This window comes from Larimichthys crocea, chromosome X (genome assembly GCF_000972845.2).
Source record: "Larimichthys crocea isolate SSNF chromosome X, L_crocea_2.0, whole genome shotgun sequence".
NCBI classification, from domain to species: Eukaryota; Metazoa; Chordata; class Actinopteri; family Sciaenidae; genus Larimichthys; species Larimichthys crocea.
Genome location: NC_040020.1, coordinates 6,047,287 through 6,060,023, shown reverse-complemented (window position 1 = coordinate 6,060,023; position 12,737 = coordinate 6,047,287). Strand labels below are relative to the sequence as shown.

At 41.2% G+C, this 12,737-nt stretch overlaps 1 protein-coding gene across 6 annotated transcripts in view; it reads left to right on the top strand.

Moving 5' to 3' along the window:
• The window catches only part of lrba (LPS-responsive vesicle trafficking, beach and anchor containing), a 179,095-nt gene that overhangs the window by 38,439 nt on the left and 127,919 nt on the right, over positions 1 to 12,737 (top strand). For all 6 annotated transcript variants that reach the window (XM_027283138.1, XM_027283139.1, XM_027283142.1 and 3 more), the window contains 6 exons: positions 957 to 1,065; positions 1,413 to 1,494; positions 3,811 to 3,934; positions 4,039 to 4,231; positions 9,879 to 11,294; positions 11,413 to 11,609. In XM_027283138.1, the coding sequence (XP_027138939.1) occupies positions 957 to 1,065; positions 1,413 to 1,494; positions 3,811 to 3,934; positions 4,039 to 4,231; positions 9,879 to 11,294; positions 11,413 to 11,609 (2,121 nt within the window). The remainder of the gene's footprint in view (positions 1 to 956; positions 1,066 to 1,412; positions 1,495 to 3,810; positions 3,935 to 4,038; positions 4,232 to 9,878; positions 11,295 to 11,412; positions 11,610 to 12,737) is intronic.

Here is a 12,737-nt window from a genome sequence, read left to right as displayed (position 1 = left end):
CTGAAGAGGCTGTGATGTTTTTTGACCCCATAGCTTTAATTCTCCAAAATCTTTATGTAGTCTTCTTTTTGTTAATTATTACATTTTTATGCAAATTTTCTAATTTTTAAAAGGCAAAATCAGATTCCTAATTCTTCCTTATCATGACAGAAGAACTGTAGGACACTGAAGTGTGGAGAAAAATCTCATTATACAGCCACATTTAAATAACAGAATGAAAAATGGATTCTCTATCCAGCTTCAGGCCTAAATAATAAATTTATTTATTTCTCTATTGTCGTTTTAAATATTATTTTAATGTATTGTGAGTTGTTTTGCCCAATTAGCAGTCAAATATTCATTTCTGCACAGTTACTGTAATGTCCAATGTTTTCAGGTCTTTGAAAGCTGTTCATTTAATTTTCACTAATAACCACCCCAGTGATACTGTGTGCACCCTATGGTGAAAATAGTGTACCACAAACGACTTTTTTTTTAAGCCTTGTGATCCGGATGCAAGATTGACTGCAGACAGTCCACAGTTGTTTAGCTGAAGTACAGTACTAAAATTGGAGTTGATCCATGATTAGAGATGAAAGCGATGAAGACTCTTCTGTGCAGAACTGCTCTTACTTAGTCAGCAGGGATTCTCTTTTTCATTTCCTCCATGTCAAAAGTCAGCTGGAGCTCAGCAGATTTATACTGCAACAGATTTTAACCGCTGCAGTCGTTGGACTCATCAGAAACTCCAGATTTCGCCTCCCCGTCATTTCTGAAGATTTATGATATTCCAAGACGATTCGATATAACTTTCCAAATAAAAAATACCGTTGTGTCATTTCAGAGAATCGATTTTCAGTCAAATTCCTGTGTCATGTTCTAGTCTAGAATAGCATTGCATTGCTTTTCTGATTCTGTCTGGCACATACTGATGTTGACTGACTGACCGACCTTTGACCTATTAATATCCTGATCAGGAGGAAAGCTGAGGTCATGCTGAGTCATGGCCTGTTTTCCCTGCTCACTGAACGCCTGATGCTCCACTCCAACAACTTCTCCATGACAACCTACAACGTGCTTTTCGAGGTCAGTCCTCTGCACACGTACACACTCTCCAGGCCTGTGGAGTGATCCACGCGTATAACAATCACATCCACTAATAACAGCTGTTGCTATTTTGTTGCTGTTTAACTAACCTTTCTTTTTTTGTTTTCTGTATTATTTACCGTCGCAATTTTAACGACTTATTTGGAATAATAAATTGTGGTGCTGAACACCTGCAGAAACTTGATTTGACAATTATTCAGCCATATAAGACGCAACGGTGAAACATACACGCAGCTTTGTGTATCCATCGTGTGGTTTGTTTCTCTGTTATTGTTGAGACCGATGTGGATATTTATGACTTGAATCCCCTCTCTGTCCCCCGGTAGACTCTTACAGAGCAGATCTGCACTCAAGTGATCCATAAACAGCATCCGGACCCCGACTCCACTGTGAAGATTCTCAACCCACGTAAGTGCCTCCTCTGCGCCACACTACTCTCCTAAATCATCCCCTGCAGCATACCTATTGCTCCATACTGCACTGGAGGATAATTCCCTGTGGAACTGTGAGATTGCTATATACATTCAAACAAATGAACGACATAAATTTTGCAGCCAGAGGGTATTTTCATACAACCGAATGTCAGATGTAAACCCAGCATGAGGATGGTGCAACCGCTTTGTGTGACAAATGTACACACATGTGCTAGTTTTATTGGAAATCTGGTATCATGTTTTGTCAGGATTCATTTGCATATAAAAGAATGACAAATGTAATGAAATCACACTTAATTCAGATAATATTTGAGTATGCATTAATTAAATGTAATTCATTATTTAACTGAATTTATAGTTTATTGTTTAATGCATTTACATATATATATACAAATGTATATACATTTGGCTGTACTTTGTGGAGTAAATTATTATTTATTTTAAAAATATTTTACTATCAAACTTAGTGTGACATGTTAATATTTAATATTTTGTGTTTTAAAAAATATGTTTAAAAAAGTTGTATTAAATAAAATTAAAGAAATAAAAAAAGACATTTAAATAGATTTAAATGATAATTTATTCATGGCTTCATGTAAAAGAAAATTATATTTAAATGCATGCATTATATGTATATGCACACAATACAATCTGTATTTATTTATTTATTTATTTATTTCCATAGAACGTGCTCACATGTACAAACCCATACAGGGTTTCTATGCACCGCCTGTCTAGGATGGTTGGGTAGGAGAGTTTTTAACACAATAAAGTCATCATAATCATAATCAATATGTGACTACAGCAGAACATATACATATGTTTAATTTATGATTTTACGTATATATATTTTTATTTTATCCTACCACTACATCATCTATTACTTGAATGTGCAGGCTCATTTTTTGCATGCGGCAACATAACAAGCTGAAACAGCAAGTCCAGGCTTTGATCAGTGTTCCCATCTCATGTTTTCAGGCCATTACTTACCTCCAATTTCACGTCAGCTCGCAAAATCTTTTCATATGTTGAAATTTTAAGTATTCATTTCAGCAAAGAAAAGAAAACATCCCACCCTCTTTTTATACCGGTGCTTCCGCGCACACACACACACATACACACACACACACACACACACACACACACAAAACAGCTTTAATCAGTTTGAAATCCAAGAAGTAGGTATAATCACAACCAAGGTTTACTTCCAACCAGCCTTAATCTGACAAGGTTCTGCTGTAGTCACACATTGATTATCTTAAGTCTTTATTGTGTTAAAAACTCTCCTACCCAACCATCCTAGACAGGCGGTATATATCATAGAAACCCTGTATGGGTTTGTACATGTGAGCACATTCTATGGAACATAGAGCGGTGGTCTGTTTCTCCTTTGCCGTGCATTCTCTTGATTTAATCTGTGACAAACTCCCAAAATGGCCCCCTGATTGCAGTCTTTAGTAACGTCAGAGCCAATCAAACAAACCGAGGAAGTACCGTTTCCCTCAAATTAACTCAAGGGAAAGGAACCAAGAGCAAATGGAAAAAAGAAGGGAATACGCCATCCCTCCATCCTCATTCCCGGTACATGCTGGGGTAATTTTCTGGCGGTAAAGGTTCAGCGACTCATAATTTGAGTGACTAAGGCGTAGAAACAACACAACCGTCTGCTGGGGCAAGGGGGCATCGGTTAGCGCCAAGGTCTGAAGAGACAAGTGAAATCCAAGCCCCGCCGTCTCTCTACTCAAAGCAAATGGACACTGACATTGTCTAGATAATTCATCTAAACAGTCAGTCTCCTCGGTTTAACTGAAGCCAAGCCTTCCAGAAGGGCCTGCAACTCTGGCTCTCTCGTTTGAAACAATACCAAAACCATTACAGTATGATAAAGATCAATGGCCTGGACTTTTTTTTTTTTGGGAGGGGGGGTCTGTTTTTCTTACCACAGGCTCACATTTTCAGGTGTGTACAGCTGGGAGTTCAGATAGTTTGTGACACAATGATTTGCACATGTTGAGACCAATGTATGATTTAGTTGTTGATTTGTGCAGTTTCTCCTTCCGTGCCACAAAGCGGAGTTTTCTTACCGAGCAGAACGCTGCATGTTTCCAAATCCAAACTTTTTTATACTATAATCCTTTTTAAAAATACAACTTGCTACAGTTTATTGTATTATATTACAAAAAACGTAGACATAAATTCAGAGTAGATAAAGAAACATTGTAATATTTTCTGACACGTTATTTTTTTTTACCTCGATCCCTAAACGAGTTTGTGTATGTTTATTTTCTAGAAATTCTGAAGGTAATAGCTGCTCTGCTGAAGAACGCTCCCCCATCCCCCGAGAGCATGGAGGTACGCAGGGTCTTCCTGTCAGACATGATCAAACTGTTCAATAACAGCAGAGAGAACCGCAGGTAAGAATTCGACCATTTCACACGAATGGAGCGCTACATCACACGCCAGTCCACGCAATGTTTACATGCCAGTGGGATTCACACGATCCAACGCGCTGTTTCAGGAGCCTGCTGCAGTGCTCGGTGTGGCAGGAGTGGATGCTCTCTCTGTGCTTCATCAACCCGCGGAACAACGAGGAGCAGAAAATCACAGAGATGGTGTACGCCATCTTCCGCATCCTGCTCTATCACGCCATCAAATATGAGTGGGGCGGCTGGCGCGTCTGGGTGGACACCCTGTCCATCACCCACTCCAAGGTCAGAGCACTCATTATATCCATGCACAGCACACACACACACACACACACACACACACACACACACACACAGGTTAGACATAGATTTGTTTATCTTTCTCTGTGGATCTTCTTCTATCTCCTCATCTGTTTCATTTTTATTTTTTTTTCTTGGTGTAACATTTATGTCTTTCTTCTTTTTCTACCTCACACACTCTTTATCTCTCTGTAGTGTAAACACACACACACACACACACACACACACACACACTCACATCTTGCTTCAGTATTGTCAGCCTAAACATTCACCACATGACCGTAACCGTAACCCTCCTCCCAAGTTTGATCCCAGCCCAAACGGACAGCAGGATTCAGTCAAAACCATCAGCTCTGTCACCCACATGTTTGGTTCGAATCTGACATAATGGAGCTCATCAAATAAGAAATTAGAGAGCATTATCGTCTGACCCTCTTAACTAGCAGCACAGGCTAGCAAAGTAATTGAACCTTGCCTCTCAGTGCCCATCAGATTAAGCCATGGAAGCCGTACGGTGATTATAGTTTAAAAGCTAGTTGCAGTTTAAACCAATGGGAATGAGTCCATCAGCCCTTCCACTCTTTATTTATGTATAGAGGCTCTTTCTTTCACGTTGCACAGATAAAAATAAACTTCTGGCACTTCTTATTTCCAAAAGCTGAATTCAAAATACTGCTTTAGAAATTCACTGTTGATATCATATTACGCTACCCTGTTCCAAAGCAGTGAAGTAATTGAGGTTGGTGTCAGATTGTGGTCTGGGGGGTTTTTAAGCCTGGCAGATTGAAGGTTGAGTTAAAGAAGTGCTTGTGATATGAGACGCTTCACGGTAGCGTCCGGGGCGGTGCTGTGAGCGTTGGCGTCCAGTAGGGGGCACAGACAGACTGCCTGGGGGACGATCAGTATGAAGGCAGCGGTTAACAGGATGGTGATGGTGTGTGTGTGTGTGTGTGTGTGTGTGTGTGTGTTGTATGCTTGATGCTCTGAACCCCCCAATGTCTCTCCACACATCTGAACACCGTAGAACTAACCTGCAGTGAAAATAAACCCCGTATAGATGAAGGTGTAAGGAAATGTAACACATTGGTCGTCGCAGACTGTAGTTGAGGACGCAAAATGTAACACATTTATGTACAACAGCTGAGGTCTGCATTCTACTGTATCGTTAAATATTAATTTTATAGTATCCCTCTGTTGAATACACATCTGATCCTAGATATAACAAATCCAATCTAATATTTGTATCGCACAGTGACATAAAAATACAATAGAATTACTGTAAATAATAATATTTAGAGATTTTCGCTACTTATGATGTACATTTTATGGATGTAGGATTTACTTTATCCCTAATCTTTTGTTCTTGTTTTATCATTTCATATAGCTGCAGTGTGTCAGTGTGTATAGTTTGGTTTTGTGCAGAAATTGTTTGTGGATCTTCGTATACGACGGGCTGTAATTGCCTTTTTTTTTTTTCTCCTGTAATTGCACAAGATTAATGCCGTTACTTCTTGGCTCTAGTTACAATGCCCTGCACTCGTCTAACAACAGAATTTCACACGTACTGTGTGTGTGTGTGTGTGTGTGAGTGAGTGAATAAACCAGTGCACTTGTGAGATATGCGCACAAATTCACACACACCAGTGCAGAGACCCTGCCTTCGACTTGGATAGTTGCAGCGGGCGCTAGCCACCAAGATACATGCATCTGCTATAAAAAAGCTAAAGAAACTCAATTGCAATTTTATTGTCCCGTTTGATAGATTTCCTGCCACCTTTGTAGCACCAAAGCTGTTTGTCACTGTTGCTCTCTCCTCCCACTGCTGCAGGGCTGAGTGTGTGTGTGTGTGTATGGTTGTGTGTGTGTGTGTGTACACGTGTGTGTGCGCATGCACATGTGTGTCTGTGTTTGTGCGAATGTGAGTTACTAAGCACGTTTTCTCTTTGCCCTCCTTTTCTCTTGGGCTCTAAGAAGCCCTTCTCTCCGAGCCCATTGAATATTCATCGGAACCGTGTGAGAACAATCAGAGAAACAAGGCCTCATAAATACAACCAGCCCACTGGGAACCTCTTCATAAGTGCATATATGCATTCACAAATACATATTTGCACACTTTCCCCTCTACATAGACTTTATGATTTAGTTAGCTTTGTGTCAACCACGGTAAAGTTGTCATTTTGGCATGTATAGAGATAATATGCTGCGTGCTGTATGCATGTTTTCACCTCTTTGCTGGCAGAGAGACGTTTTCTTTTTGAGGTTCTGTCCATCACTGAAAGTCTTTGTAAGGCATTCTATTAATAATACTTTATTATGTTGTTCATATATTTTTAGTTTTTGTTCTGTCTCTCAGGTACAGGATTTGTTATCTAGTCGGAAAAATGAAAGAAAATTATATTTATTACAAATTATATTATTTTACTTTATTTTATTTTATAGCAGCAAAGCATGGAGTAACAAGAGGCACTAACAACCTGGCTAATAAATAAATTGTGCGCTTGTAGTTTCTTTCTTTGTGTGTGTGTGTGTGTGTGTGTGTGTGTGTGTGTGTGTGTTTCTAGGTGTACATTCGTCTATGTCAGTCATTAGGAAGTTAGTGTATCTGGCTATGCCTCTCTGTGAATAGACAGATGTTCCTGCAGGTGGGCACGCTGACACAACAGCCCTCCCACCCTCAGCCCACACACCCACCCAAGGTGCCCCTCGTTCATCTCTGCACACAAATCAGTTTGAGAACAAGGAGATCTCCAAAAGGGAAGATTGGGGCGTGAAGGTCCCTCCGTCCTTCAGGCTCCTACTGTCAGCTAACTTCATTACACCTGTCAGATGTTTTACCACAAAGATAAATATGAGCAGAAATGAGCCAACAGATCTTTGACCAAATATAATCTACACATTAATAATACACGCTAATCACCTCCTTTCAGTTGATGATGGTGAAATGCAGAATAGTTTTTGCCCTCTGGGGTTATTAAGACATTACACGCACAAGAGTTGAGCAGTGGTTCTTGGTAAAGAGTTTCAGATAGATGCATTGGCAAGTGGACAAAGAAAGGAGAAAGTGAGAACATTGAAAAGCCAATGTTAGATAATAGCCATGCGTCAAGTGTTGTCTGTACCATCCAATAGAACAGTAGAAAGCCAATCCCCAGTGCTAATATCCATGTATTTGATCTCTTATCTTGTAATTGTCAAATATCGCTGGCGGAAACCCTATGGATTCAACTGGTCGGCTTGAAAGTATTTTACCGTGCAGTGGCCTGAAGGATCCTTGTGCGAGTTTGTCTTCTTATGCTTGTGATCGAAATTACAGATAAAGACTGTATGCTTATTACTGGATCAGATGGGAAGGAGGAAAACTACGAAGAAAAATGTTTTTACAAGGAGTGAGAAAGGAAGATATTGTGAACGAGAGCGAAAACCACACAGCCGAGCACAGCAGTAGCAGATGACATTGATTTTGGAGGAGGAATTGCATTTAGCTAATCGGATTAGAGCCACGTTGCCCTCCCCATTTCCCCCTTTGTTTTGTGGTTGGTCTCTATCTATTTATTTAAATTGGGACTCCCAGGCTTCCCACTGTGGGGGTCTCCAAAGATCAGTGCTTTGCCACCCTGAACCTCACCTAGCAGTTTGTGGTGTGGGGTCTCTGTTTATTCCAGATCAGTTAAACAGCACAGACCGAGAGACAATGGAAGTTTTAGGTTTTCTATAGATGTTTTGAAAGTGATCGCAGGTACCGCTTGACAGCAGGGAAGAGATTGACTTTTTCAAAAATATTTGTCTTGTTTGAAATCTTGTGGGAAGTGGAACTACAGATTACTTTTTGTTTATGATTGTGTGTTTTTGTGTCATCATGCTGTGCCAAGTTAATACCATGTTACCTGTCACATTAGAAAAGCCCACCATGTTTTTATACATTACCATAACATTTTCCCATACCCCACTGAGGCCAGGCCGAGTCATGGAGTAGAATGAAATTAGATTAGATCAGCACTGATGTCTTAGCCACCCAAGGCAGTTTCTATATATATTGTAGCAAGGCTAAACGCTCTTTTAAAAACCACAGAGACATATACTACCTCTGTCTAATGGTAACTGGATCTGTTGCAGAGCCCCATTTAAGGCCAACATACATCATCTTAATGTACAGACTGCATCCCGAATCTATGACGTTATGTTCTGCGCCGCTCTCCTGCATAATTTCCATAGCAGTGCACTCTGAACGCAGCCTTTTTAATTGCTAAAAATGCTAAATGTCAAATTAAGCTCAAACTAATGGGGTAGAAGGTCTTGCCGTGTGATCACTGGGACTATCGGCGCATTTAGAACAGGCTGTGCACTCAGAAAACAGCTATGGATTACCAATCACTGCTTCCCACTACAGAAGATTAATGAGCACCCGTGTAGCAGGCTAATTTAGAACAATAACGCCTAATTAATTACAAATAATCAGCTTCTTTCTCTCCCTTTTCCTTTCTTCCTCTCTCAATGACTCACTTTCTTTCTCTTCCTCCTTTTGCAATTTCTTATATATATATTTCTTTTTCCTCCCGTTTGATCTCTGGCTTTCTCATTTTCTTTGTTTCTCTCTCTCTCTCTTTCCTTCTGTCCAAATAGCCTCAGGTAAAAAAGCAGCAAAGTGGGTCTGGTTTCACCCCCCCACCCTCACTCACTCCCTCCACCACCAAACCCATCTTTGACTTTCTGTCCTCCGAGCCCAGTGATTAATGCAGGGTCTTAAATTAGGCGTGGGAGGATTTGCCGATGCTGGACACGCACTCAGCACAGCTAGCAGACACACACTAATAGTATCTACTGCTAATCTATGACTGCTTACATGGATGGGCTCTTCCTCAAATGCCACTGCAGACCATTGTCGTTATAGACTAGCAGTCTAGTCTACCCATATCAGATGTAAGAAGACTGATAGAGGTTAATAGGCTGTGGGCGACTGCACATAAGAGAAAGGAAAAGTTTTAAATATGCCATGGTTAGCCTCAATGCGTAGATGTAGTAACAAGCTCACAACTAAAAAAGCATTTTGATGTCTCCAAATCAAACAGGCTGTTGGGGCATGATGTGTCAAATGGAGAGATAATTGATTCAATTAATTTCTAACAGTCTTGGTTTTCTAACAGTCTTGGTTTTGTCGTTTGGGTAGTATAAAAGATTAAAGTCACCAATTTTTTTGCTAAAATCTGGGAACACTGCAGCTTTAAAGCTTTAAAAATAAGTTTGATAGCGCAAGAAACAAAAAGCATCAGATAATCATTCGGGTTTTAAACCTGGAAGCTTGGCCAAACTTATGTTTACAGACCGACTTCCTGGTTCCACTAGAACCAATCGTACTAACTGTAGTTGTGTGCCTGGAGGTTTTAACTGTGCAGTGACCTTTTCCGGAGCACTTATGTTCAGTTTTATCTCCAAATAAAACTGTATAAATATCCTGGAAGCTGTCTTGCTTACAACTTGTTTGATAGTTTAACTACTCTTTTCTTGCCCTGTTGGATGTCATTGTGTCACCGTGTGCTCTGATCCCCACAATTATTTTAAAGACCAATCAGGATGACTTGTGGTGTCAAGGCTGGTAGTGTTTCATACATTTGTGTTTATGCTCTCATCTTTGCAGGTAACCTTTGAGCAGCACAAAGAGAATCTGTCGCGCATGTTTCATCAGTACCAACGCCAGGAGTCTGGAGGATCTCTGAGCACAATCCGAACCATCTCTGGTGTCAGCCAGAACTCGGAAAACACGGAAAATGTAAATGGGACACCCACAGAGGAGACGGCCCCGTCCACTGTCATTGAACTCAAAGTGGACGAGCTGTCCCAGAAGTCTCCAGGCTCAGCGTCCAGTTCCACCATCACCTCCAGCCCGATGGAGGCTGCTGATGAAAAGAGACCCGCATCCATCACGGTGTCCAACATCCTGGCGAGGGCCGAAGAAGAAGAACAGAAGTTAGTTCAGGAGTCTTCCAGGGATGAATCAGGTGATAGGAAAGAGGCTGAAACTACTATGGCACATGAAAACAACAAAGAAGAACTGAGCGAAGAGACCAACAATCAGGAGTCTGTGACTGAGACTTCCACTGACAAAAGCGCTGATAATCTACAAACATCAGTTAGCGATCAGCCTCAAACAGATGACAGTAAAGCGATGGAAGCAGTTACAGACTCTGCTACAACATCTGCGAGTGATGATACAAAAACACCCGTAACAGATGATGAAAAATCTGAGAGTGAACCTAGCAAAGGTGAATCATCCAACTTCATGACAGAAGACTCTTTGAATGAAGTAGATAAAGAAGTACAAGAACAAGAAGGTAAGACTGGCCAAACGTCCCCCGAGAGTGCGGCCTGTCTGGAGAACAGTGCTCTGGGTGGAGCCTCCGCCTTCAACGAAGACCTGGCTGACGTGTCGTCTGTTAGTGACCAGATCCAGCCTAGTGATGCTGATGATAGCCAAGAGGAGTCCTCTTATGCTTCTGCTGTTGCCGGAGAGGAAAAGGAGGAAGATAAACATGAAGATGATGAAAGCAAGAAAAATGGTCAGGAAGGACATGAGATGAAGACGGATGAAGGAAAAGATGAGAAGGAGGAGGTTAGAACACAAGAAAACACTGAAGAGAGTGAAAGTAAAGAGGAACAGGTTTCTGGTGTGGAGAGTCAGACTCCTCCAGTTGAAACACCTGAACAAAGTGAGACAGAAGCATCCAAAGATAAAGATGAACAGTCTTCCTCCACAACTGATACGGCCACTGCCGACCAGCAGCCCTCAGATACGACAGGGCCCTCTACAGCCCAGGAGGTTGCAGCAGCTTCAGACTCCACCTCACCTAGCCAGACTTCAGAGACCACCACCGCCACCACTGAAGAGGAAACCGCGTCCGGTTCTGCAGACAGCAGCTCCACCGCCTCCAACTCTGGCACCCAGAAAAGTGCAGACTCTGTCAGCAAGACCAAAGAGATCAAAATTGCCAGACTGGATGTGTCCAATGTGGCCTTAGACACAGAGAGATTTGAACTGAAGGAGACCTCAACAACAGTATGAATCTTTTTTTTAAATGATTTCTTTACTTTCACTACCTACTACTTTGTAGAATTGATCCGTTTCAGTTGTAAGACTTTGTTTTAAAGCTAATTGTGTGTTACTTCGTCTGTAGGAAACAAGCCAAGGACAACCAGTGGCGGCGGCGGCAGCAGCAGCAGCAGGCGGGTCAGATCAGCAGAGAGAGGGAAGCACTTCAGCACCTCGTTCCACCATGTTTCGCATCCCAGAGTTCCGCTGGTCCCACATGCACCAACGCCTCCTCACTGACCTGCTCTTCTCTATTGAGACAGATGTCCAGATGTGGAGGAGGTAGAGTAACAATCCGCTGACTCTGACTTTGCTAATGCTTGAGCTCACAAACATTTTGTTAATTGATTAATGGAATAGAGATTTATTGGCTTTTCATTCCTCTGAGGAGAAGACGGAAGATTTCATCTCACAAGCTCTTGTCCTAATCAAGTGTTGCATGTATCGGAGAGCTTTGTTTTGTTACTAGAAAGAGTTTCTCTCTCTACACGCTCAACTCATAAGACCTTAAAGACTGGCGGCTGGATCCTAAAGCACTGCACACAGACACTTGGGGAAGGCGCCCTTCTTCAGTGTGCATTGTGGCAATTTCTCAATCAATATGCAAATTGTGCGAATTGAATTGGTGTTTGATCACCTATAATGAATCCACCCTGTGCATATTGATTGTGAAATTGGCAGAATACATGTTGAGAAAGGGCGCCTTGCCTAAGACTTCCATGTGGCAATATTAAAAAAGTAAACCTGGAGAGCTGTCCTTGTTTTTCTTCTTTGCATATTAACCATATAAAGGCAAATTAAGTATAAGCCAGAAAGCTGTAGGAAATGTTCTTTTCTAAATATTAAAGGGATATGTAGGATATTTTTATCCTTTAACGTTAGCAGGCAAGCCTCTGTCATTCGGAGCCAAAAAATATGATGCTTAATATACTATATTGACCAAACATGGCTCAGCGAGACAAACACTGACCCTTTTCTTGTGTCCAAAATACGCTACGCTACTGCAACTGTCCACAACAGTACACCGCCCAGCTTCCATGTTTGCACCCTGTCAGCCCTCCAGACAACTCAAACTAACACCCCAGTATATCGTGAATTAAACTACCCCCAAACAGATTGGAACAGGCAATCATGATGGTGATGAAATCAGTGAACGTTCACCTCCTTATTATTAACAGGTGGTGTTCATCATCAGATTTAGTTTGTCCAATCAGAGCTTGTTGAATCCGACTCTTATGAACGAGTAAGAAAATGTTCTTGCGTGAAGCCCATTATTTTCAGATCATTTTTATTTTATTTTCAGATTCATTTGAAAAGAAAGTTACTGTTTTGCATTGATAATATTTTTTTTATACTATATTATTTATTTTCTATGTGTGGTTTGTTAACAAAGAAATCTTTGTCTCCTCT